The 27,722-nt window shown below is 45.4% G+C and overlaps 1 protein-coding gene across 1 annotated transcript; it reads left to right on the top strand.

Annotated features, from left to right (window-relative positions):
* Positions 1 to 279: 279 nt before the first annotated feature.
* Positions 280 to 26,939, top strand: Prcc (papillary renal cell carcinoma (translocation-associated)). Its single transcript, NM_033573.2, has 7 exons — positions 280 to 967; positions 13,585 to 13,632; positions 15,693 to 16,259; positions 18,432 to 18,527; positions 23,568 to 23,711; positions 25,631 to 25,696; positions 26,496 to 26,939. The coding sequence occupies exons 1-7, from the start codon at positions 500 to 502 to the stop codon at positions 26,580 to 26,582; spliced, it is 1,476 nt and encodes a 491-aa protein (NP_291051.1). The 5' UTR covers positions 280 to 499; the 3' UTR covers positions 26,583 to 26,939.
* The last annotated feature ends 783 nt before the right edge of the window (positions 26,940 to 27,722 follow it).

Below are 27,722 nucleotides of genomic sequence, written 5' to 3'. Positions count from 1 at the left end.
ATGGGGCTTGTAGTAACATAGGACTTGAAAGGACACACAACAACAAACAAACAAACAAACTACGAATCCCAGGAATCACTGCATCAGAGGAAGCTTTCGCTCAGTCTTTCTGCGCACCCTTTACGCCACCTTTAGACTGCAATTCCCGCCATGCTTTGCACTGAGTTCCCGGAGGTAGAGAATGGGGTTGTTGCTAAAGTCTTCTCTGGGAATTGTAGTTCTTAAGTCTGTGAGGTGAGTAGTAGGCGGAGTGACTCGGCGGCCATTAGGTGTGTGTAGTTGCTTGGTGCTAGGAGCTTAAGTGTAGCGGGAATTCTTACTCGGTGGAAATCAACCCTAGCCATGGGTTCCTGCCGGGGATAGTTCTAGAGCACGGAGCAGGAGGCGCTTTTCGGTTCCCCGCCTTGCCCGCTGGTAGGGCCTACTAGGCCGCCGGGACATCCCGGGTCTCAAGTAGGCCTAGTCTGCCAGCAAGGGCGTCCCAAAGGCGGGAGGCGCCATGTCTCTGGTTGCTTATGCCAGCAGCGACGATAGTGAGCCGGATGAGCCGGAGCCGGAGCCGGAGCCGGAGGAAGAGGATGTGGCGGCTCCTATGCCAGGGCCCACTTTAGGAGGCCTGTTCGCTTCTCTTCCTGCACCCAAAGGCCCGGCCTTGCTGCCCCCGCCCCCCCAGATGCTGGCCCCAGCCTTCCCCCCGCCGCTCCTGCTGCCCCCGCCCACCGGAGACCCCAGACTGCAGCCGCCTCCGCCGCTGCCCTTTGGCCTGGGCGGCTTCCCGCCACCTGCAGGAGTGAGCCCTGCTGAAGCTGCGGGAGTTGGAGAGGGGCTGGGGCTGCCATCGCCTCAAGGCCCTGGGCTCAGTCTGCCCCCAGCTGTGGGCGGTGTCGGACCCCCCTTGGGCCTTCCCAAGCCAAAGAAGAGAACCGAACCGGTTAGGATAGCGGCGCCGGAGCTGCAGAAGGGCGATGTGAGTATGGAGGGGGGGGGCACCTCAAGTCCCATTGGGCTGGAGTTTAGGGGTAGGAGGGACTTGTAACCATAATGGAGCTCGACAAACGCATCCGTTGACTCCGAGCCGCTGGAATCCTCTTAGAAGGCGGTTAAATTCACCTGAACTTGCCTGCTTTGGGGAGTTAGGGTATTGGCCATGAGGCATTCTGGAACCTGGGACTTCCTTGCAGAAAGGGATGCGTGGTATCCTTGGTACTGACAGGCTTAAGGCGCATGCATGGAGACAATTCTTTCCCTTTCAGCATCTTTATCTCAGTTGGCTTCTCTTCCCATATTGAGGGCAGGTTAAAAGTGGCGCCTGAAGTGACAGCTGGTGGGACTAAAGTGCTCCTGTTGAACATCCAGGACCAGCCTTATCCTTTGCCCCATCTCTAAAATAAGAAGGCTGGAAGGAGGTAAAGGACATGAGTGGAGTTAGAGAAGAGATGGAATGTTTACTTATTTTGACATGGTTCTAGTATTGTAACCCAGGCTTTTCTTGAATCACTGTGTAGCTCAGCTTGGGCTTCAACTTGTGATCCTCTTGTCTCAGAGTCCAAGTGCTGGATTAAAAAGTGTATTACACTATCCCTGGTATAAGAAATTGAGTATTGCCTCTCCCTCACCCCCACACACAATGGGAGTTGGACTTGTAGCCTCCCTCACACATAGTAGGTAAATGCTCTTCCACTGAGCTACAAAACCCAGCCCTGTTTCCATTGTTTATTTTGAGGAATGGTTTTTCTAGATTGTCTAGACTGACTTGAATTTTAGATTGTTCTGCTTCAGTCTCCCCTGTAGCTGGGATTACAACCTATAGAAGCAGGATTTGGTAGTCCAGGCTGGCTTCAACTTTAGTAGCTAAGATTGTCCTTAAACTCCAGATTCTCCTCCATCTCCTTCCTGAGTGCTGGGATTACAGCTGAACACCACCATGCCTGCTTTATGCAGCTTACATTCATGTCTAGGGCTTTGTGCATGCTAGGCAAGCATCCTTATCAACTGGGCCATATCCTCAGCCCTAACATACTATTTACAGATATGAAAATGGAGTCCAGCATGTAGTCTTACTGGAGATTGACAACTGGATCTGTTTAAATCTGTTTCACCATCTAGATACTGTCCAGGCTAGATGAGCATTAGAGTATAGTTTCTAAAAGAGGCAGCTAAGATTACAGTGTTTTCTTGTTTGTTTGTGTGTTTGTTTGTTTGATGGTCTCTATGTAGTCCTAGATGCCCCCCTATAACTTGCTCTGTAGACCTGGCCTTGAACTCAGATCCTCTTGCTCCTGCCTCTTGGGTTCTGGGATTAAAGACTTGTGCCATCATTCCTGACTTATGTTGTTTTCAGATGTTTAAGCAGGAAAAGATAAGGCCTCTTCCATGAGGACTTCCATGATAAAGGAGGCAGCCTGTGACAGTTCTTTGCTTTCTATCTTTTAGTAAATGAATTGGTCCACCCTGGGTTCCTTTTGCTAACTCTGCTTTTCTTTAGTTTTTCCAAGCTACCAAGGGCCATCTTTATCTTTTGTAGGTAAAGTTCTTTAACTCAGTTTCCCCCCCAGTAGCTGTCTTGGTCTTTTCATCACGCTCTGTCAAGTCTTGGCTTGGAAGGCATGTTCCAAGCACCTCTGGCCCACCCCTCCCTGCTTTGATTTTTTTGGAGACAGGGTCTTACTATGGAACCCTAGCTGGCCTGGAATTTGGCCTCAAAACTCCTCCTGCCTCTGCATTGTGAGTGCTGGATCAAAGATGTGAGCCACCATATCTGGTCTTCTTTGTTTTTTTCTGTAGTTTGACCACCTTACTACATTACATTATATATTTAGCTTTTCTTCCTTCTCTGGTGTAGAAACTCCATGAAGGCAGAAGCTACTTAGGACCCTACATTTTGTTGTTGTTGTTTTACTTCTCTTACTTTTAAAATTATAATTATGATATAATTATATAATTTTTCCTTTCTTCTCTCTAAATCTTTTCATATATATCCCCTTTTTGCTTTCTTTCAAATTCATGTCCTTTTTAAATTTATTGTTGTTAATATGCATGCATGTGTGTGTATATGTATTTCTAAATATGTAACCTCAGCTTGTATGTGGTTCTGTGTATATGTTTTCAGGGATGATCATTCAGTATTGCACAACCAATTGGTCTGCTCTTCCCTGGGGAAGGCTGCTTCTCCCACTCTAAGCATGGCTGCCTGTAGTTCTTTAGGTAGGGTTGAGACTATTGTCCTTGTTCAGCTCAAGTTTAGGCAGTCATGTGAATGGAAATTTATGGGTGTAGTTTCTGATGTTACCAGGAGACACAGTGTCAGAGCAAACTGCAAGATTATCAGGCTGCCCCCTCCTCTAACTTCATCTCAGCCTTGGGTGCAGGAGTTATTGATAGATGAGTCTGTCCATTGGGATCAGGCTTCAGGACTCTGCATTTTAATTAGTTGCTGTAGTTTTGTTTTGTTTAAAATGTTTGTTTGTTTGTTTGTTTATTTATTTAATGTATGTGAGTACACTGTAGCTGTCTTCAGACACACCAGAAGGTGGCATCAGATCTCATTACAGATGGTTGTGAGCCACCATGTGGTTGATGGGATTTGAACTCAGGACCTTTGGAAGAGCAGTCAGTGCTCTTAACCACTGAGCCATCTCTCCAGCCCCGCTGTGGTGTTTTTTTTTTTTTTTTTTTTTTTTTTAAAGATTTATTTATTTATTATATGTAAGTACACTGTAGCTGTCTTCAGACACTCCAGAAGAGGGCATCAGATTTCGTTATGGATGGTTGTGAGCCACCATGTGGTTGCTGGGATTTGAACTCGGGACCTTCAGAAGAGCAGTCGGCGCTCTTAACCACTGAGCCATCTCGCCAGCCCCCCGCTGTGGTGTTCTATGGTGATCTCCATCGGTTGTGAAGAGAAAATTTCCCTGATGATGGGGAGCACTCTAAATTTTTTTCCTGTTTGTTTGTTTGTTTGTTTTGTTTTTCAAGACAGGGTTTCTCTGTGTAGCCCTGGCTGTCCTGGAACTCACTTTGTAGACCAGGCTGGCCTCGAACTCAGAAATCTGCCTGCCTTTGCCTCCCAAGTGCTGGGATTAAAGGCGTGCGCCACCACCGCCCGGCTTAAGTTTGTCATTTCTTAGTCTAAGATTTTACAAAAGCCTTCTGTTTCCTCGTTGAAACTAACCTTGATCTTGATTTAACTGTGGCCAAAGAAAGCCCATCCATGAGTGGATCAGAAACACAGTCTGCCTACTGCTTCTTTCCTCTTCTCTCATTTTCCCCCAAGACTTAATTGTTTTATTATATTTGCTATATTTGGGAATGCTTCTCTCCTCAGTGACAGCTGTGGAAAGGCTCATCTCTTGCACAGAGATTAGAACAACTTGCTGGGATATATTTCTACTCCCTGCTCTTGAGAGACTGAGGAATGCCTTGAGTTTGGGACTCCCTGAATTTATATAGCCAACAGGGCTACATAGCAAGACCTTGTCTCAAATATCCAAAAAAAGAAAAAAAGATTTGTGGTGGAGGTTGTAGTTGTGAAAGTGGCAGAAAACAGAAGGCTTTTTTAATTTGACCCACTGAGGTTGTGAAGTGTGAAGAAATTGTAGTCCATTGAATGCCACGCCCTAGCTGTTTGTTTCCCTGTTGTGTTTTTTTTTTAAATTAGGTATTTTCCTCGTTTACATTTCCAATGCTATCCCAAAAGTCCCCCATACCCACCCCCCCTTTTTTTTTTTAAATTATCCCTGTTGTGTTTTATTCACATTGGTAGATTTGTGCTTTGAACATAACTCTTAGGGAAAGGCAGACTAAGAATGTTGAAGAATATTGAAGATTCTCAGGTGTGTCAGGTGTCTCTGTCTGTCTGTCTGTCTGTCTGTCTCTTTCTCTCTCTTTTGAATTTTTTAGATACGGCTTCTCAATCCAGCACTCAAGCAGATTTCTGTGAGTTCGAGGCCAGCCTGGTCTACAGAGTGAGCTCCAGGACAGCCAGGGCTGCACAGAGAAACCCTGTCTCGAAAACAAAAACAAAAAACAAACAAACAAAAACCAAGAAAGACAAGGTTTCTTAATCTTAGAGATGACCTGCCTCTGCCTCCTGTGTGCTGGGATTAAAGGCTCGAGCCACCAACTATTTGTATTTTACGTGGATGGGTACTCTGCTTGAGTGTCCATGGAGGCCAGAAGAGGGCATATAAACCCCAGAACTGGACATAGAGCTGCTTGTTAGTTCGTGTGGGTACTGGATGTTGAACCTGGGTCCTCTGGAAGATCAGCCAGTGCTTTAATTGCTGAGCCATCTTTCCAGCCTGTGACCTGGTCCATAAAGAGCTATGTCACTTCTAGTTCTGATAGCTCTGGTTCTGAGCACATGTATGTAGAGAGCCCTCTGTGCATGTCTGCAGAATGTTTTAGGATTTCTATTACTGTGCGGAGACACCATGACCATAGCAACTCTTTTTTTTTTTTTTTTTTTTTGGTTTTTCGAGACAGGGTTTCTCTGTGTAGCCCTGGCTGTCCTGGAACTCACTCTGTAGACAAGGCTGGCCTAGAACTCAGAGATCCGCCTGCCTCTGCCTCCCAAATGCTGGGATTAAAGGTGTGCGCCATCACTGCCCGGCCATATAGCAACTCTTATAAAGAAAAACATTTAATCAGGGTTGGCTTACAGTCCATTATTGTCATAGGAGCAAGCATGGTGGCGTGTAGGCAGACCTGGGGCTAGAGGGGTAGCTGAGAATTCTACTTCTAGATCCAGGAAGAGGCTGAGACATACTAGGTCAGGCTTAGCTTCTGGGACCTCACATCGCACACCAGTGACACCCCTTCAACAAAGATGCTGCCTAGTCCAGAAAGGCAAGCACAGTACGGCTCCCCATGAGCCTATGGGGGCAGGTTCTTTCAAACCACAACACATGGGCAAGCTCACTGCCTTAAAGAAAGTTTTGTTTTGTTTTTAGAATTATAGTGCTTCTAAGCTTTGTTTCGGGGGGGGGGGGGGAAGGAAAAAGCCACCTACAACATCTTGTTTGTTGTTTTTTTAGGATTTATTCATTTATTTTATTTATATGAGTACCCTGTAGCTTTCTTCAGACACACCAGAACCGAGGGCATCAGATCCTATTACAGATGGTTGTGAGCCACCATGTAGTTGCTGGGATTTGAACTCAGGACTTTCATAAAAACAGTCAGTGCTCTTTTTTTTTTTTTTTTAAAGATTTATTTATTTATTATATGTAAGTACACTGTAGCTGTCTTCAGACACACCAGAAGAGGGAGTCAGATCTTGTTACAGATGGTTGTGAGCCACCATATGGTTGCTGGGATTTGAACTCCGGACCTTCGGAAGAGCAGTCGGGTGCTCTTTACCCACAGAGCCATCTCACCAGCCCCAGTCAGTGCTCTTAACTGCTGAGCCATCTCTACAGCCCTGTTTGTTTTTTTAAGTTTCCTTTTATTCATCATCTCAGTAAACTGTAGTCTAACCCTTGATTTGACATTGGCCGGGTTATCTGTTGTTCATGGGCAGAGGTGTCCAAAGTCAACTCAGACATCTTTCCTTTTCCTTGATGATCATCATTTCCTCCTCTTCCCCATCTTGTGTGAGTGTGGAGACAGGGTTTAACTGTGTATGGCTCAGTTTCCAAATATTCTTTGCCTCAGCTTCCCTAGTGCTGGGATTATAGGCAAGTGCCACAAGCCTGGCCTCCCTGGGCTTCACTTGGCTTCTGACTTAATTCAGAATGATCTGTGGAGTGCTTGATTATCTCTTCTTTTCTTTCTCCTTTATTGCTCTTTTTGGTTTGTTTGTTTGTTTGTTTTGGGTGTTTTTTTTTTTTTTTTTCAAGACAGGGTTTCTCTGTATAGCCCTGACTGTCCTGGAACTCACTTTGTAGACCAGGCTGGCCTCAAACTCAGAAATCCGCCTGCCTCTGCCTCCCAAGTGCTGGGATTAAAGGCGTGCGCCACCATGCCTGGCACCCCTGCTTTTCTTGTTCTTACTGAAACTTTACAGAAGTCATTGGTTGATTTTCTAGGCTTGTGGGATGAAGATACTGAAAAAGACAAACTTAGGATAGCAAGTCTTATGTTAGAATTTTCATAGTCTATTCTGACATAAAAAGAAGTTTAGGGTTGGTTCCTTGTGGAAATTGGCCACACACACCTTTAATTCTCAGCATTCAGGATGTAAGAGCAGGTGGAGCTCTGTAGTTTCTGGCTAGACTGATCTTCATAGTGAGACACTATTTCAGACAACAGATTCAGGGGTTGGGCTCTGTAATGTTTGTGGGTCCCTTCTGAAGGTGCTGGCACAGCATTGAGCTCCTTTCTCTCCCCTTTAAAAAAGGTCTAACCTGGGCTGTCAGCAACTCTGTGTAGTGAAGGGTGACTTTAACTTCTGATCCTCCTGCCTTACCTCCCAAGTGCTAAGTTACTGGCATGCACATGCCTCCACTGCTTTTAGTGCTAGGCTCTTAACTCTAGTTTACCTAGAAGGGAATGGGCTTAGAGAACACTGACAAGTTTCCTCAAGCCATATAGTTTTGAAGTGGAGGCAGAGGTTAGACTTGTGCTTAGCTCTGTTTTGATATTAATTGAAAAGATAAGGAGAAGATGCATGGGCAGGCACAAATCAGAAGGGAAGACAAACAAGAAGCAAAATAGAGAAAACAAAATCTTAACCATAGGGTAGATAAGAGACCCCAAAGAGTTAAAGAAGTTGATGAATCCAGCTAATGAGATAATAGTATAATTCATTTGGAGTCTGGAGAGGTGGAGTGCCTGTTTTTAACCTTGATTTCCTACTTGGCTCCTGGCCCTGATAGCCAGTGATTGCTTTTTGGAGAGAGTCTCAGAACCAGAGCCTGAGAAGATAAGAGGAAGGCTGCCATGGGGAATGAGGACTGATAGATGCGTAGATCCCGCTGGACTTGGCCTAATGGAACATGTCTGCTTCCGCTCTTGCTCAGCAGTCTCTGGGTGTGCATATTGTCACTCTTGGCAGCTAGAGAGGACAGTGGTGGCCACTGAGGTTTAGGGTTTTGTGAGGCTAAGTTTTGTGAGTCACCGTCCCAGTTTTACTCAGTGGTCCAGGCTGAGAGAGACAACAGTGCTATGTGACATTATTCCTAGGGAGTTGTGAACAAATGTTCCCTTACCTCAAATAGGGGACCTACAACAGACCAAAAATACTACCAAAACCCACCTTGGTAAATCATGGAGTTTACTGGGGTTGTAAGTATTCACAACTGGGGACTGTCCTTTCAGATTCAGGGGTTGGGCTCTGTAATGTTTGTGGGTCCCTTCTGAAGGTGCTATTGCTAATACCCACATGGCAGCTCACAACTGTCTGTAGCTCCAGATCCAGGGGTCTGACACCCTCACACAGATATAATATACACAGGCAAAATTACAGTGCACATAAAATAAATAAATAAATGAATATATAAATAAAAAAGTATTCACAGCTCAGTTCACAACCAAAGGACCATTGGTGGCTGCCACAAAACTGCAGGACGTGTAGACGGCTCTGTAGGTTGGACGTGTAGACGGCTTTGTAGGTTAGAGAGGGTATCTGTGCTGCTAGCTGTGCTGTCTGTATTGCTTATATAACCTTGGGGAGGAAGGAAGTCTTAGGAACCTGATATATTTTAGGGACTTCCTAAAACTTTTGAGTTCTACTTTCTGAAAAAAAAAAAATTTTTTTTTATGTTGTTGTTGTTTTCAAGACAGGGTTTCACTGTGTAGCCCTGGTTGTTTTGAAATTACTCAGTAGACCAGGCCTCCAACTCACAGAGATCCATCTGCCTGCTTCTGCCTCCTAAGTGCTGGGATTAAAGGCCTCCAGTACCAGGAAAGTTTTATGTATATGTATATGTGTATATATAAAACTTATGTGTGTCTGAGTATGGTGTGGGTTTGAGCCCTTGTGTAGAGCTCAGAAGAGGACATTAGATTCTCCAGGAACTGGGGTTATAGGCAGTTGTGAGTCACCACTGTGCCTGCCCTTCCTTCCTTCCTTCCTTCCTTCCTTCCTTCCTTCCTTCCTTCCTTCCTTCCTTCCTTCCTTCCTTCTAAATCTAGGTTGTAGATATTAAACTCAGGTTCTCATGCTTGTGTGGTAAGCATTTTATCTACAAAGTTATCTCAGATCTTCTTATTGTTGTTGTTGGTTGTTTGTTTTTTAAGATTTATTTCTTACCAGTGTTCTACCTGCATGTATGCCTGAAGGCCAGAAGAGGGCATCAGATCAGATTACAGATGGTTGTGAGCCACCATGTGGTTGCTGGGATTTGAACTCAGGACCTCTAGAAGAGCAGTCAGTGCTCTTAACCTCTGAGCCATCGCTCCAGCCCCACAACAACAACAAATGCTCTTTTTTTTGTTTTTGTTTTTGTTTTTTTGTTTTGTTTTGTTTTGTTTTGTTTTCGAGACAGGGTTTCTCTGTATAGCCCTGGCTGTCCTGGAACTCACTTTGTAGATCAGGCTGGCCTCAAACTCAGAAATCCTCCTACCTCTGCCTCCCAAGTGCTGGGATTAAAGGCGTGTGCCACCACTGCCCGGCCCAACAGATGCTTTTAACTGTGGAGCCTTCTCTAGGTCTTGAGAATTTCAGAAATAGCTCTAATCATACTTCTTCCATTTTATATTACATAATATTCATGGCATCCTCTTCCCCACCCCTTTCTTCGAGGCAGGGTCTCATGTAGCCCCCAGCAGGCCTCAGAATTACTGTGAAGCCTAGGATGACCTTGAATTTATGATCTTCCTGTCTCTACCTCCTGAGTGCTGAGATTACTAACCTGCATGTACCACCATGCAAGGTTTTAAAATTCAAGGCGGAGAATTAGGTCCTAGTGCCCAAGGCACTCCAGTAACCAAGCTGCAACCCCAAACCTAGTACTGGTGCTTATAAAGTCAAAGTATGGATCAGCCCTGAAGAAGATTGCGATACCTACATTCTCAGAAGGTTGTGTAGGGTGGCTCTTACTTTTAATCCCAAAAGAGGCAGAGGCAAACAGATCTCTGTGGATGAATTTTGAGGCCAGCCTGGTCTACAGAGTGAATTCCAGGACAGCCAGGCCTACAGAGAGAAACCCTGTCTCAAACAACAACAACAACAACAACAGTAAACCCCCTAAAAGATACGTTTCTTCATGGCTTATTATAAAGTATTTTAATGATATGCTTTTTGTATACCTGTATACTTGGGAGGCCACATACAAATTTCCCCAGCCAAAAGGGAGAAAGATGTTTAAGAAGCCCGCTGTATTCTAATGAACTTACACTCATTAAACCCAGGTTCTCTAGTGTTGGTGAGTGCTTTGCTACTGAGCTACAGCACCAACAGCACTAAATTTTCTTTTTTCTTTGGGTTGTTGGGATAATTTCTTTCTGTACTTTTGTTTTTCTTTAGTCTGTGGTCAGGTTCCTAGGTACCCAGGAGTGTTGAGTGGCACCGTAGCTTCTCTGCATAGTGTACAATGGCGTCCCGTGTTTCCAGCTATGCCTGGGATCAGGTTGGTGAGGTTTGTGAAAGGGCCAGGAAGTGTGTCTATATTCTGTTTCCTCATCTACTGGCACCTGGTCATTCTTTGTGGCTGTCACTGAGCCTTCTCCTGCCTCCTGTGAGATCTGGTGTGCTCCTCAGGCCTGGTTCTACCTGTTAAGCATTCCATCTTATTATTTATAACAAGGTGCCTCACAGAACCCGACACTGCTAAGCTGGGTTAGTTTACAAGCTCCCAGGATTTGCCTGTCTTTTCCCTACCATATTGGGGTTACAAGGTTACAAGCACAAGTAGCTGTGCCTGGGTTTGTGTGTGGTACTGGAGTTAGGAACTCTTTCACAGCAAACACTCTCACCCACTGGCATCTGCTCAGCCCCTCAGCATTTCTTTTATTTATTTATTTGCTTGATGTGTTGTGTCTGGGAGTTTGTCATAGTGATCTATGTCACAGGATAATTTATGAAGGGCTCTCAATAGAAGCTCAAAGAAGGATGATTGTGAGTAGTTAGATCAGAAGTAGTGGCATATTTGACCTGGTCAGTCAGTAGAGAGGATTGTGTTTGTGTTTATATAATAGACATCAGTTGGGAGTAGTTCACACCTTTAATCCCAGCATTCAGAGGCAGATGTAACAGATCTTTGTGAGTTTGAGGCCAGCCTGGTCTACATAGAGAGTACCAGGACAGCCAGGGGTAGGTACATAGAGAGATCCCCTTTAATACACAAAACCAAAACCAAAACAAAACAAAAAACCCAAAAAAGTTAGGTTATCACTACTATATTGAAAACAGTCTTGACATTTAAAGAGAAACTGAATTTTCTTCTCACTGCTGATCTGGTCTTCATTTCTATTAGCTGAAGGAAGGACAGTTTGTTTCCACTGTGACTGTGACCCCTGTGTTTCACAGGATCTAAGAAAAGAGGACATACTTTACAAGGCATGTAATCCCAGCCCTGGAAAGCCGAAGCAGGATTGCTGAGGGCTCAATGCTAGCTTGGGCTGCAGAGTGAAACATTGTCTCCAAAAAACAAACACAAAAAATGAAAACCCACAAACAAAAAGACTGGTGGTCTTGAGTTACCTCAGAGTTGCTCATAGATCTATTGTGGCAGATGCTTTAGTTTAGTTGTGCTCAGGACCAGGATAACACAGGGAACAAGGTGTTGGGGTTTCTTGAGCTCTCCAGGATCAGAATGCAGGAGTGTGTGTGTGTGTGTGTGTGTGTGTGTGTGTGTGTGTGTGTGGATTGAAGAGAGAAAGAGTTACACATGGTCAGATGGTGATGTTTATGTCTTTTTCTTGATTGAGTGTTTCTTGTGGTGTGGGAGAAAGAATGATAACCTTGAGCTCTGCTAGGAACCTTGGTTCATATGCATTTTCTTGGACAGTAGCCCATACAGTCTCAGTGTCACTGTGACGGGGTAATAGTATTCTAGCTAGCATTGGGTAGGGTGAGTAGCTGCATTTCCCACCCAGTAAGTGACATGGCTGCCACAAAAACCTGTGTTCTGATTTGTTGTCCCAGTGTGACTTTAGTGTGGTCCTCAGGCCCCGACACCGTCAGTGAAATGGCTATGTTTTCTTCAATACACAGCTTTCGACTTGGGGGTAGATCCCCAGTAGATTGATAATTAGGGCCATGCATACACTGATTATGTGCTTTCCCCTCACTCTGATCTGAAGGGTTAGTTTTATTAGAAGTCTCTGTAACCAGATGTGGAGGTGTGCCTCATTAAAATCCCAGCACTCAGAAGGCAGGAGCAGGATCATTACAAGTTCAAGGCCAGCCATGGTTACATAGAAAGAGCTACCTCACACAAATTCCATACACAATAGTACTGTACTCATAATGGCTATAGTCACTGAGGGAAGCTTGAACTACATCTGATTTTTCTATTATTATTATTTAATTTCACAGCTATTTGGGCATTTGTCATGCTTGTTGGCATCCAAGTTCTTTGTGAGCAGATCACACAGAAGCTCTTCAGGCACATTAAAGTAAATGGCCCAGGTTGTATTTCTAAAGATTAGTGTCTAATACTCTTGATGCCCAGGCCTTGAAAAAAAAAAACACAGGGTCAGGTTGGCCTCAGACTCTTAAAGAATTTCCTCCCCTGGCCTCCTGGGTGCTGGGCTTAAAGGTGAGCCACCAAAGTTCAATCACCTTTACCTTACAAATGCCTAGACCAAGACCATGGAAAGGTGGATTTGAGAAGTCATTTTTTTGTTAATGATGGTAGTGCTTTTTTTTTTCTCCAAAGATTTATTTATTGTTATTTGTAAGTACACTGTAGCTGTCTTTAGACAAACCAGAAGAGGGCATCAGATCTCATTACCAATGGTTGTGAGCTACCATGTGATTGCTGGGATTTGAACTCAGGACCTTTGTAAGAGCAGTTAGTGCTCTTAACCGCTGAACCATCTTGCCAGCCCTTTTGACCAATTCTTTTGTCTCCATTCTTGTAGGAATGCTGGGATTACAGATGTGCACTATTGTATCTGGCTTTCCACGTGGTTCCAGGGGATAAACTTAGATTGTCAGGCTTGCATGCCAAGTGCTCTTACCTGCTGAGCCGAGCCACCTCCATGGTTCTAAGAAGCACTTATTTAAAACAATTTTTAAACATTTTTTTCTTTTAATTATGTATGAGTGTGGATATGTGTGCCTAAAAACAGTGTAAGCTCACAGAGGTCCACCTGCCTCTTGTGCTGTGATTGAAGGCAGCCACTGCATTTGGCAAATAGCTCAGGCATGTCTTTTCAATGTGGTCCAGTCCTGGTGAGTCCAAAGGCTAATATTAGTGGCCCCCTTTTTCAGTCAGGATCTCTGACCCATCATTTTCCTGTCTTCCCCAGCCAGGAAGGATGGTATTTGGCACACAATAGATCAGACTTGGAGAGAGAATGGTGAGCCACCATGTGGTTGCTGGGATTTGAATTCAGGACCTTCGGAAGAGCAGTCAATGCTCTTAACCACTGAGCCATCTCTCCAGCCCCTCGGTCTTTTATAAATGTTTGTTGAGTATGTTTCGTCTACTGTGCTAAAACAATTATGCTTTACTCTGGTTCTTTTTCTCTTAGTCAGATTCTGAGGAAGATGAACCTGCGAAGAAGAAAGTTGTCCTGCAGGTAAGCTTGATTGCCATAGCTCTTTCATCTCTCTCTCTCTCTCTCTCTCTCTCTTTTTTTTTCTTTTCTTTTCTTTTTTTTAGACAGGGTTTCTCTGTATAGCCCTGTCTGTCTGTCCTGGAACTACCTCTGCCTCCCAAGTGCTCGGATTAAAGGCATGTGCCACCACTGCCCAACCCTTAATCTCTTTCTGTATTGTTTCTAGAAAGATAGGACTTAAAGGGCCCAAAGGTTTTCAATTGAGGGCTAGCATGTTTGCAGGTATTTGAGAACTGTTGGTCTAACTTTGGTTTCCAATGTAGTTGCTTTGAATCTGATTCACCCCTCTTTTTCTCATTCTTTCCTGGCATTAGCACAATGAAGTTGACCTCTCTGGAAGGACAGGCAATGGTAGGAGCAGAGACTGTCACTTAATTCAGTCCATTACATTTCAGGTAGAAGGATTGATTAGGGAGAGTTATGTACATTGGTGAGATGATGATTGGGACACTTGTGTTGTAAAATTGCCTGCTTTTCCTGTTGTGTTTCTAATCTGGAAATAGATACGCAGACAGCACTTACTTGGTACTAGGTATCATTCATTTTAAATGCCTTACTGGTATCTAACGGATTCCTTCTTCACTGGAGGGACTAAATCCTAGGTTATGACCATAGTTTACAAGAGGGAACTGAGGAATATGCCCAAAGTCAGACAGCTAGTGTGGGTGGAATACACCTGTGTCAGGTATTCTGACTCCAAAGGTCAGATCTGGTCCTGGGGAGTCAAGTAGCTATTGTATTTGGAGAGAAGCAGCTGCAAGCATGAACAGAAGTCTCAACTGGTCGGGCAGTGGTGGCGCACGCCTTTAATCCCAGCACCTGGGAGGCAGAGGCAGGCAGACTTCTGAGTTCAAGGCCAGCCTGGTCTACAGAGTGAGTTCCAGGACAGCCAGGGCTACACAGAGAAACCCTGTCTCGATAACCCTCCCCAAAACAACAACAACAACAACAACAAAGAAGTTCTAAGGTGGCCTGAGCAGGGCTCCTGACCTCCTGCCCCCAGCACCTCACTCTGGTCCTCCTCCAAATGAACACCTCTCCTCTGACTGGCCTGCTTATCTCAGAAATCCTGTTTCACTCACTCTTTGTGGGAATTTCTTGGTGCTCGAGGACAGTGACACAGTAATCATATTCCACTGTCCTTTTCCTATTGGAACCTCTCTATACTTAGGACAGACCAGCCCTTTTGCATACAGAAAGCAGAATCCTGCAATTCATATGAGTAAGAGGAGCTCTGGAGGGGTGGGGCCAATTAGTGTAGAAACTGATAAGCTAAGTGCTTGCTATGGCATTAGTCGATGTACCACACAGAGGGCTTTCCTTGGGTGGGTTGGCAGAAGGAGCTTTTAGCAACAGGTACAGATATCTCTTAAGCAGAATAATGTTCTTGACTAATTACCACTTCAAGGGAGGGAGAAGGTGAATATTTGGTTGTTTTTAAGATTTGTTTTTATTTTGTGTATATGAGTGTGTATACGTACACACACATATACATATACAATATATGTATACATATGTACATATATGTATATATGCATCATGTGTGCCTGATGGCTGCTGAGGTCAGAAAAAGGTATTGGATTCCCTGGAGCTGTAGTTACTAGAGGTTGTGGGCTGCAATATATGTGCTGGGAACTAAATCCTGATTGCCTGGAAGATGAATAGTGCTCTTGATCACTGAATAATTTCTCTGAACTCAAGACTTAGGTTTTTAAGAAGGGCTAATGTGAGATTGAGGGCACGAACTGTATTTACTGAAGATTCGGAGTTCAGGTAGGATCCGTGTCAGATAATCATGGAACGAGACTGGGCAGAGCCGAGCCAAGATGGCCTTTCATTGTGGAAAGAACATCTATATAAGTCCTGGAATAGGAGGGCCTAAGTGCGTGATGTAACAGAGCATCAAGGGCCGAGGGCCTCAGAGAAGTGTAGAACTATGATCTTGTTTGTCATATTGCTGCTGTATAACGTGAAGTCTCACTTGTCTTTCTTTCCTCTCATTCCAAACTTGGGCTCACTAGGGATCCGGCGAGGGGACTGGTTTGTCTGCCTTGCTCCCCCAACCTAAAAACCTGACTGTGAAAGAGACTAACAGGTTGCTCCTGCCCCATGCCTTCTCCCGGAAACCTTCAGATATCTCCTCAGATGCTAAGCCCTCTAGATTGGCTTCTAAGACCAAGCCCGCCTCACTTGCTCCTGTTTTGGGTACCACAACCACCACTCCATCACCCTCTGCCATCAAGGCTGCTGCCAAGAGTGCTGCCCTGCAGGTGACCAAGCAGATAACACAGGAGGATGACGACAGTGACGAGGAAGTTGCTCCTGAGAACTTTTTCTCCCTCCCTGACAAGGCTGAGCCACCTGGAGTTGAGCCATACCCTTACCCTGTCCCCACTGTCCCTGAAGAGCTGCCTCCAGGCACAGAACCAGAACCAGCTTTCCAGGACGATGCAGCCAATGCCCCCCTTGAGTTTAAGATGGCGGCAGGGTCAAGTGGAGCTCCCTGGATGCCGAAGCCTGGGGATGACTACAGCTACAATCAGTTTTCCACATATGGCGATGCCAATGCTGCTGGTGCTTATTATCAGGTAGGTAAGGACAGAGTGGGCAGCCCAGGAATATTGGAACATGGTGCTGAAGGAGAGTTTGAACCAGTGATATGGCCTATGGGTCACTTTGCTTGATTTTCTTTTTCTTTTTTCTTTTTTTTAAAGATGTATTTATTATTATATGTAAGTACACTGTAGCTGTCTTCAGACGCACCAGAGGAGGGCATCAGATCTCATTACGGATGGTTGTGAGCCACCATGTGGTTGCTGGGATTTGAATTCAGGACCTCCAGAAAAACAGTTAGTGCTCTTATCTGCTGAGCCATCTCTCCACCCCTGCTTGATATTCTTATATCTACTAGGTCTCAAAACATACTGCTTTTATTCTGAACAGATGTAAATTGCCTGAGTATTATTACAGGGTGACTCACGTCTCTAGCCCTTCGTTCTGCACGTTAGCTTTCTGTCACTGCTGGAAGCCTCAGGTGATATGCTGGAGAGTAGGGTTGTTTTCACTCAGGGTCTCAGGCTTCAGTCCATGGCTGCTTTGCTTAAGGGCCTCTGAGCATCCGTTTGCTGCGTTACTGCTGGGCAGTTTGTCATGGGACTGCAGCAGAGGAAGCGAAGAGAAAAGAAGGCTCTAGGATCCTGTGGGATTACACCACCATTGACCTTTGTTCCTTCCAGGAAACTCCACCTCCCAATAGTTCCTCTATCTCCTGTCTTTTTTTTTTTTTTTTTTGGTTTTTGAGACAGGGTTTCTCTGTGTACCCCTGACTATCCTGGAACTCACTCTGTAGACCAGGCCAGCCTCGAACTCAGAAATCCTCCTGCCTCTGCCTCCTGAGTGCTGGGATTAAAGGCGTGTGCCACCACGCCCGGCTCTATCTCCTGTCTTTAACACAGGGATCAGCAAGAGACACTGAAATAGAGAATTTTGAAAATGGAAGTTTATTGAGGGTTGTGGGAGATTTAACAAACATAGGAGAGGAGTGGTCTCTAATCCTAGAACTAAGAGTTGCCGCTTTGAACATAGATGTTGAGGAATGGGGAAGTTTGGTATAAGCTTCTGGGTACCAGGCAGTGTCACATAAGGGAGCACACGAACAGAGTCAAAGTGACTTGTCAAGACAACTTTTTTTTGCAAAACAGGTGCCCTAGAACCCACTCAGCTAGACAGCATGCAATGCCAAGATGGCCTCTGTCTTTCATCCTTAACTGGAGTAGTGACTGGTATCTTTTTTTTTTTTTTTAATTTTATTTATTTATTATATGTAAGTACTCTGTAGCTGTCTTCAGACACATCAGAAGAGGGCATCAAATCTCATTTCGGATGGTTGTGAGCCACCATGTGGTTGCTGGAATTTGAACTCAGGACCTTTGGATGAGCAGTCAGTGCTCTTAACTGCTGAGCCATCTTTCTAGCCCAAGTACACAGCTCTTAACCTAGTTCATTCCCAATTTTGTAGCATCTTTCTTATTTATTTATTTATTTATTTATTTATTTATTTATTGGACAGCATCTCACTACATAGTTCTAGCTGTCCTGGAACTTAGTACATAGACCAGAGTAGCTTTGAACTCATAGAGATTCACCTGCCTCTACCTCCTGAGTCCTGGGATTAAAGGTGTATGCTACCATGCCCAGCAACAAGTAGCTCATGGTGCATGTTTGTAGTCAGACTGCCTGTGATTCTTGAGTACAGGCAGTCCTGTACTGCAGGGTCAGCACATGACCAGGCAGCCCCCTAAAACTGTACAGCAGAGAGGAAAGGGAGTGGAGGGCCCGGGAGGAGGGGAAGCAGGGGAGAGGATGGCCTGGTCTGTGAGGGGATGTGGCTTCTGATCTAATAGCACTGCCTTTTCTTCCCTGCTCATGACAGAGGTTGTTGTGTCTTAAGAACAGGCCAGGTCTGTCTAAGGGCACTGGAGAGGTGAGGTGGGAGTTACACAGGGAAGCAGCTAAGGGAGCAGGGCACAGCAGGAGAGAATGTGCATCCTTTGTCACCTTCTCTCAGATAACACCTCTCTGCCTGGATAGTACCCATGAGGGAGCTGCAGGGACTGTTGGTGACCCAGAGGGTCGGTCCTCGGATAGATCTGGGCTGGTCCGTCTGAGGGGCTTTGGTGCAGCATTGGCCTTTTCCATGCACTTTGCTTTGTCTTGTCTTCATTATGCCCTCTGTCATTTGTTTTCTGTTCTGGCTATAGGATTACTACAGTGGTGGCTACTATCCTGCACCGGACCCGGCTCTGGTCCCTCCCCAGGAAATTGCCCCTGATGCCTCCTTCATTGATGATGAAGCAGTGAGTTACAAATGTATTACTTACTTCTCTGTTGCTGTGAGACAATACCATGACAAAAACAACCTATAGAAGGCGGTTTTGAGCTTACAGTTCCAAAGGGATGAGAGACCGTTGCAGTGGGAAGGCAAGGGTCAAGCAGCTTGCATGGCAGTAGGGATAGGTGGGAAGTTGAGAGCTCACATCTCCATTCACACACAGGAAGCAGAGAACAGAGAAAGTGGGGCAAGGCTATATAAACTCTCACAGCCCAGCACCAGTGTTCCAGCAGACTGGACCATCTCCCCAAACAGTGCCACCAGCTACGGACTGTGTTCAAATATCTGAGCCTATGGGAAACACTTCTTCTTTAAACCGCCACAAAGGCAAAATAGCTTTCTATTTTCTGTGCTCGGGATTAAGCACAAGGCCTGTGTTTGTTAGTCAGGTAGTAGACTACAGAGCCCTGTCCTAAGCCCACAAGTGGCCTTTTTTTTTTTTTTTTTTTTTTTAAGATTTATTTATTTATGATATGTAAGTACACTGTAGCTGTCTTCAGACACTCCAGAAGAGGGCATCAGTTCTCATTTCGGATAGTTGTGAGCCACCCTGTGGTTGCTGGAATTTGAACTCAGGACCTTTGGAAGAGCAGTCAGTGCTCTTAACCACCAAGCCATCTCTCCAGCCTGCCTTTCTATATTGTTATGTATATCTTTATGCGTCTGTGTCAGGGTAAATGCACATAAGTGTAGGTAGCTGCAGAGACCAGCGGGGGTTAGGCCCCTTTGGAGCTGCTGTGGGTGCTGGAGACTAAATTCATCCTCTGTAAGAGCAGCACTCACTCTTGGCAGAGTCTCTCCAGCCCATCAATGGCCATTTTTGATACCAGGTTTCAAACCTGAAGTTAAAAGAAGTTTTCTTGTTTAGATTTTGCTTTGCTTTTGTTTTGATTGTTTGAGACAGGGTATCACTATGTGGCCAGACTGGTTTTGAATTTGCAAGTTTTATGTTCTGTCTTCTGACTGCTGGGATTATGGGGAGTTTATTTTTATTATTTTATTTATTTACTGTTTGTTTGTTTGTTTGTTTTGAGACAGTTTTTCTGTGTAGCCTTGGCTGTCCTGTAACTCACTGTGTAGACCCAGGCTGGCCTCAAACTCAAATCCATTTGCTTCTGCTTCTTGAGTGCTGGGACTAAAGGCGTGCACCACCACGCCTGGCGGAAGTTTATTTTTAATTAAAAAGAATTTTACTACATCTTAATTTTTTGTTGTACGTATAACATATAGACACATTGTCTTAGCCTTTTTATTGTTGTGATAAAATACCATGAACAAAACCAAAACAAAACAAAGCTGTGGAAGGAAAGGGTTTCTTTCATCTTTCCAGCTGTAGTCTCTATTATTCAGGGAAGGCAAGGCAAGGCAGGAACTCAAGGTAGGAACCTGAAGACCAGCGCTGACATAGAGGCCATGGAAGAGCACTGCATCCTGCTGTGCTTCTCATGGCCTGCCTGCATAGCCTGCCTTGTAGCACCCAGGACCACCAGCCTGTAGGTGGCCACAGCCACAGTGAGCTGGGCTCTCTCACATCAGTCACCAATCAGAAAGTGTACCCCAGGTTGCCCACAGACTGATCTAGTGAGGGTATCTTCTCAACTGAGGTTTCATTTTCCCAAATGACTCTAGCTTGTGTTAAGTTGACATAAAACTAATTAACAAACAAACGAAACCCCAACAATAGTTTGTGTAATAGCAGTTAAATTTTTCCTTATGAAAGAAAGTTTGGGGCAGGCCAGGGCTGGTATCACAGCTCCACAAAATGGTTTCTGCTGAGTTGTGCTGCTATCTCTATGCTGTTGTCTTGGTTCTCATGGCAGCTGGAATGTTTGCCATCCCATCTGTGTGGGAGCTCCGCAGGATGGAGAACACAGGAGAGACATTTCCAGTCTCCTTTGAGGACTTCTCAAACTCCCTAGGGTACTTGCCCTTATGACTAGGCAAGAGTCTGCTCTCATGGCTAGATCTGTTTTTAGTGAGGCTCATAACATAGTTTTTTAGTTGAGTGATCATTTGGCTGAATTACTGGTTGATTTACACTGAAGAAAGGGAGAATGTGTTTTGAGAGATACCTAGCCATTGTGATCAGGACCTCTGGGTTTAACTTGACTGACAGGCACATTGAAGGATGTTCTGTGGCCTTCCACCCAAGGTCAAGATACAACTAACTGTCTCATCTGCAGGAAAGTTGCAGCTTAGTTCTTAGGAAAAATAATTTTCTGTTTACTTTCCCCAGAAAGGTGTCTGTCTGTTCGTCTTTTGCTAATCTTTGTTCTGATCGGTAGCTTGTGCTTACTCCTTTGAGTATTACCTTAAGGCAAGTGCAGTGCCATGGCTTCTCAGCTCAAGCAGCAGCTAAAAATTCCCTGAGTAACCATGGTAGTTCCTTGTACAGGCCCCACCAGCGCCTGGGTCTCACTGAAGCCGATCAGTGCTCCAGGTGGTCTGGGTTTCTTCCTCCTTCTTTCCTTCTGTTTCCTCTCCTTCCCTACCCAGGGGCTCTGGCCTCAAAAGACATGGCAGTTCTCTTGCCTTGCCCTCCTCACTGTAGGGATTACAGGTATGTACCTACCATGCCCAGATGGTGGCTGTCCTGTCCTGTCTTTCCTTTTCCTTTTCATCTTTGTTAACTCCCCCACCCCCTTTCTTCTTCCAGAGATCAAAAAAACAGGAGTTTTATAGAGAATTCTTTGGCCTTTTTTTTTTCTTTTTTCTTTTTTTCTTTTCTTTCTTTTTTTTTTTTTTTTTTTTTTTTTTTTTTTGGAGACAGGGTTCCTCTGTGTAGCCCTGGCTGTCCTGGAACTCACTCTGTAGACCAGGCTGGCCTCGGAACTCAGAAATCTGCCTGCCTCTGCCTCCCAAGTGCTGGGATTAAAGGCGTGTGCCACCACGCCCAGCATTCTTTGGCCTTTTGAGGCTCCCTTACTATCCACCCTATTTTCTCTTTCTTCATGGATTCTTTGGGGTGGAATTTGATGGTGGCATACCAATCCAATGAGAAAGAAAAGGTGGAAAGAGAACTGTTGGGTAGTCTGTTTTTGTCTGTCTTTGAGGGTGACCTTGAACTCGTGTGTAGCCAAGGATCACCTTGATTCTCCCATTTCTGCCTCTAGAATGCTGAGATTACACATGTGTGCCATACAGGGCTGGGGAGATGAACCAGGGCTTAGTACACACTTAACGTAAGTACATTAGTGAATCACATCCTCCTGAAAGAATTTTTAGAGGAGAAATCTTACAGTCCCCCCCCCCCCTTTATTTTTTGAGACAGGGTCTTGCTAGGATTCTTTATGCTTCATTGGGCTTAGGAGGTGGGTACAAGGTTCCTGTGGCTAAGCCTCGTGGTTTGAGTTTTACTCACATTGTGAAAAAAGGGAAGCAATTCCCACAAGCTGTTCTCTGATTTCTACCCGTGTGCCTTGATCTGAGTGTGTGTTGGCTTTGTCTCTGTCTCTCTCAGTCTCTCTCTCACACACAAATAAAATGCAATAAAAAAGAAGTGACACAAAGTGACAACAAAATCAAACAGAAAACAAACAAACTTCTGAACTTAAAGGCTTCTTCTGTCTCTGCCTCCCATGTAGCTGGGGCTACAGGTCAGACTCAGTTCCTTTAAAAAAAAGGCCACACCCACCTACCTTTGATTTTATTTATTTTTGTTTTATGTGTTTGGGCGGTTTGCCTGTGTGTCTGTGTACCATATGCATGCAAGTGTACATGGAGACCAGAAGAGGGCTTCAGTTACCTGGAACTGGAGTTAGATAGTTGTAAGCCATCATTTGGGTGCTGGGACTGGACCCTGCAGCCCGTGCTTTTTAGCTGCTGAGCCATTTCTCCAGCCCCTTACTCTCAATAAGTTTGTTTTGTTTTGTTTTGAAGACAGAGTGTCTCTGTGTATAGCCCTGGCTGTCCTAGAACTTGATTTGTAGACCAGGCTGGCCTCAAACTCACAGAGATCCATCTGCTTCTGTTGGTTAAAGGTGTTCATCACCATCCCCTGGCCTACCCTCATTTCTTTATTCTTTTTTTTTTTTCCCCTGAGACAGGGTTTCTCTGTGTATCCCTAGCTGTCCTGGAACTCGCTCTGTAGAGCAGGCTAGCCTTGAACTCAGAAATCCTCCTGCCTCTGCTTCCCAAGTGCTGGGATTAAAGGCGTGCAGCACCACCACTGCCCACCCTTTTCTCTCTCTCTCTCTCTCTCTCTCTCTCTCTCTCTCTCTCTCTCTCCTTCCTTCCTTCCTTCCTTCCTTCCTTCCTTCCTTCCTTCCTCCCTCCCTCCCTCCCTCCCTCCCTCTCTCTCTCTCTCTCTCTCTCTCCTTCCTTCCTTCCTCCCTTCCTCCCTCCCTCCCTCCCTCCCTCCCTCCCTCCCTCCCTCCCTCCCTCCCTCCCTCCCTCCCTCTTTCTTCCTTCCTTCCTTCCTTTCTTTCTTTCTTTCTTTCTTTCTTTCTTTCTTTCTTTCTTTCTTTCTTTCTTTCAATTTATTTATTATATGGAAGTATGCTGTCACTGTCTTCAGACACACCAGAAGAGGGCATCAGATCTCATTATGAATGGTTGTGACCCACCATGTGGTTTCTGGAATTTTAATTCAGGACCTCCAGAAGAGCAGTCAGTGCTCTTAACCGCTGAGCCATCTCTCCAGCCCCCTACCCTCATTTTGAAAGTTGTAATCCTAGTCCTTGGGAGACTGAGGCAGGAGGATTTTGAGTTTGAGGCTTCATGGTTATGTCCAAAACAGAAATGAAGAATAGACCTTTCAGGCAAACAGTCTTCTGGTTTGCACTTATGGATCTCTACAAATACTCTTGGCCACCCTGGCTCTGACTCCAGGAGACCTCCTGAGCAGCAGCCCTCACCTGGCTCCATGGGAGCCAGTAGACATCTATTTCACAGAGAGAAACCAAGGGCACTCTAGGCTAGAGGCGGGTTCTTAGCAGTGTCTCCGGCTCTCCTCACCCACTTCCCAGACACCTGCACTCCTGTTTTGATGACTTTTATTTTTCAGTTTAAGCGGCTACAGGGCAAGAGGAACCGAGGGAGAGAGGAAATCAACTTTGTGGAGATCAAAGGTGATGACCAACTCAGTGGGGCTCAGCAGTGGATGACCAAGTCACTGACAGAAGAGAAAACCATGAAGTCCTTCAGCAAAGTAAGTGTGAAAGACCATTTGGATGGCCTACTTGGAAGGCCTTGCACCTCATCTGACCTACTGTTCTCTAAATATACCTCTGTATATTTAGCAAATACTGTTGCCCATGGGAATGAAGTGTACACCAAGCTTCATGGGAACAAAGCTTGCCTTTCAGAACTTTACAGAATTTAACAGCTGTCCAGATGCTGGTGTGCTCTGGTTGTTGAGAATGAATGATTGGGTCGGTTTCCCAGCTGCTGTGTATGTCTCTTCCCACTGACCAGCCAGCATCTACAGATGCTCTCTAATCACACCAGTCTCCATGCTACTAATGTGGGAGCTGGCTCAGCCTATCTTTGGGGAGTGGGCACAGCAGATCTTCAGAGGTTCTAGGCCCTGGATCCCAAGCATGCTGCTCTTCTTTTGCTACTTTTTCCATAGTTTGTTGTAGCTAACCTCTGTCTCTGGTTGTTCTTGTTTCCCACACTAAGGGCCGTCCCTGTGCTCATTTTCTTCAGTCAGTATGCTGAAAGTATCTTCACTTAGCAACTGAATAGTATGGATACTTATGAGCTTGCCATGGGTGGGGTAGCTGGATATGAGCTGCATGCCAGCAACACCAAGGTCGAGGATTTTATGACACCCCACCACCACCAATTTGGTTTTTCTTTGTTCTATGGTCACAGATGGCCTTCCAGACCCCCATCATTTATTTTAACTGAATGTTGGCGGTCATACAGGATAGAGCAAAGAATTGTGGTTAGAGCAGCATAGATCTATCATTGTTTACTGGAAAAACCACTTAGGAGAAAGGGCTTTGCTAGGTTGGGCTTGAGAGGCATCATCACAGGCAGCTGCTGGTGTGTGCTTACTGTGGGAGGCATGAACGTCCGTGTGTATCACCTTCAGTTGTAACGTTACAATTACAGTTGTAATGCATTGAGTAGCAGTGTTAGAATCTGGTCTTTTCCCAGCTTCAGGGTGTTGTCCCATTTCATTTTGTTGAGCTTGCTTTTTAAGAGAAGAAAGGATAGAGTCCCCTCTCTCCCCAAGAAGTTGACAGCAGAGTTGGGATGAGATTTAAGGACACTTGAGTGTAAATGATTACAGTGCAAATTGATTACATAAGTGCTGAGGAGACTCTGGGGAGGAGTTCTGAGAGTTGGGTGGGGCTGGCGAGAAAGCTTCTAGCCCGAGACAGCTCGGGCAGAGGACAGAAAAACCACACAGTGAAAGCTCAGACCAGTATAGATCTTGACAGTAAATCGTTCGCATCAACCTGTGGTTTGGAGTTGAATGTAGTTACTGATGGAGGTTGGAAGATAGATCGAGGAAGAAGGAGCTTGTGAACTTTGTTGTCCCAGGGAAGTGGTTGACATGTCATAGGATAGGACAGTACAGATTCGGTCAAAGATGATGGATGGATGAGGGTTTAGTAAGTGGTAGGTAGGAGCCAGACCAGACATTTGCCCAGGCTGGAGAGAAGAGGACAGAAATGAAGAAGGTTTAAGAGGCAGATGGATAGAAAGTCTGAAGAGAGGTCAGCAGATCACATGCCTGTGGTATAAAAGCTGTCCTAGACTCACTACAAGCTAGTGTCCACAGGCGGGCTTGAGGGAGAGTGGGGTTATCAAAGAGACAGTGACTCCTGCCCTGACTTCAAAGAGTAGCCAGCCTGTTGGGGATTAATGGGCTGCTTCTAGCAAGCATTCTCATTTTAGATTTGTTTTTCATAATGGCTCTAATAAAATGTTAGCTTTATAAGTATACAGACACAAAAGCAGCTCCAAGTTCCCTTGTTCTCCCTAAAGATTTGGGCTGTATGTCTAATGCTTTAGTTTGTCAGCTTTATACTGTCTAGGCATATGAGAGATTTATGTCTTTCCATCTGTGAATTAAGGACTGCTTTTTGTTTTTCTTTTTACTTTCTCTTGTAGAAGAAAGGTGAACAGCCAACTGGCCAGCAGCGGAGGAAACACCAGATCACATATCTGATTCATCAGGTGAGGATGCTCAGGGCTCACAGCATTCCATTAAACTTGGGGATGGGAGGGAAGTTAATACAGCCGGAGCCAGGCACCACCCTTTTGGTAGGCATACTCTCTTGTTCTCCATGTGGCCACTAGGGGGAGGCTGTGTTCTTAATATCATTCCCCCCTGCCTCTGGTTCACAGGAGTCTAGTTCCGGTATTTAGTGAAATCATGTTATGTAAGAGGGTAGTGTATTATAGGGTTCTTTTGGGGTTTTTTGAGGCAGGGTTTCAAGCATTCCAGCCTAGGATGACTTTGAGCTTCTGATTCCCTTGGGTCTGCCCCTTGAGTGCTGAGATTTATGGCATGTTATGGGCATGTGTCTCTCTGGTTTCCAAGGTGCTAGGGATAGAACTGAGTGCTTCCTGGAAGAACTCTACCATCTGAGCCCCATCCTTTTTATTGAAGTTGATTAGTACATTTTATTTATTGTTTGTGTGTCTGTATTTACATAGATGTGTACCACAATGTGAGTATAGCGGTCAGGAAAATTTCACTGTTTTTGTTGTTGTTGTTTCTGTTCACCATGCAGGTCCCAGGGGTTGAACTCAGCTATATCAGGCTTGGTGGCTGCCACCTCTACTCACTGAGTCCCCAGAAGGCTTTTTCAATAGCAACTTTATCTGTTTTATTTAAAAAAAACAAAACAAAACAATCTGGGTCTGGGATGTCCAGTGGTACAGTGTGAGCTTAGTGTGTCCAAAGGCTGTGGGTGTGATCCCTAGTCAGTGTGCCCACTGTGACTCTCCCAACCCCTCCTTTGTGTTATAGGCTAAGGAGCGGGAGCTGGAGCTGAAGAACACCTGGTCAGAAAACAAGCTCAGTCGCCGGCAGACCCAAGCCAAATATGGATTCTAGGGCCCAGGGACTGATGGCCCAGGATCTCCGTTGGCACAGAGGCCCAGCCCCAGCATCACCTCCAGGACCCCAGCTGCTCTAAGTCCAGGACCTCTACCCTGAGGACTCAGCCCTTAGCTCTGGAGAAGGAACATATTTGATAGATTTTTCTTAACAAGTTAAAAAATGCAGCTCCTTTCTGTGCTGGGCTGGAAAGACTGGAGCGCTGCCCCGAGGATCTACGGCCTTGGTTGGGAGTTGTGCTCCTTGCAGCAGGGAGTGATGAAATGGTGAACTCTCCCACCATTTTTTTTTTTTTTTTTTTTTAAACAGGGATGTCTGTTGAAATAAAACATTGAGTGTGACAGATGCTGCCTACAAGGTGTCTGGATCTCAGAGTTGAGCTTGTGCAGAGGGCCCTGCCACGCACCCCAGGGGCTTCTCCGTGCTTTGCTTCCCCCTTTGCCCACGTTATCCTCTGACCACCCAGGACCTGTTGGTGTCTTACCTGGGACAGGATGGTATCAGGTGTGTGATCCCAAGTACAGAGTATTGCTGGCCTCGGTGTCTCAAGATGGACTTGTCAGTGTGGGTGTGGTGCGGTATGCCTGTGATTTTAGCATTCAGGAGTTCAAGGCCAGCCTGAGTTACAAGACCCTACCTTTAAAACACAAAGAAAAAAAAAACAGTAGATATAAAGGGACACCTAGCAGGTTCTGGCAAAAAACCTGTCCCCAGAGTGAATCAAATTTACACTGAGGTCAAGGGCATGGACTGATTTGGAGTAAGTTGTGTTCATCACATGGCACGCTCTAGGTTAATCTGCAAGCTAGGCATCGAAGTTGGAGGCTAGAGAGCTCTCCATGGAGACGTCAAGATCTCTGCGTTTTGAGGGAGGAATATGGAAGGGAATACGGGCTAGGAGCTGTAAGGTGCTATGTGCACACCAGGGACAGTATGCAGTGCAGTGTCTTCCTTTCAGTTCAGGCAGGGCTCAAGTAGGGAGTATCACAAAGTGTACAGCGTGCATGAGTCAGCTGCCAGGGATCTGAGAGAGCCCTACCTGCTCTTCAGGAATGGCGTGATGGCGTGATAAAGACTCCCGAGCCTGTCAGTTCTAGGCAGAGGAGCTATGCAGGGCACCGGCTTTGGCCCACTGCA

This window comes from Mus musculus, chromosome 3, assembly GCF_000001635.26.
Source record: "Mus musculus strain C57BL/6J chromosome 3, GRCm38.p6 C57BL/6J".
NCBI classification, from domain to species: domain Eukaryota; kingdom Metazoa; phylum Chordata; class Mammalia; order Rodentia; family Muridae; genus Mus; species Mus musculus.
Note: the sequence above shows the minus strand (reverse complement) of the source record. Positions and strands in the feature narration are given on the sequence as shown.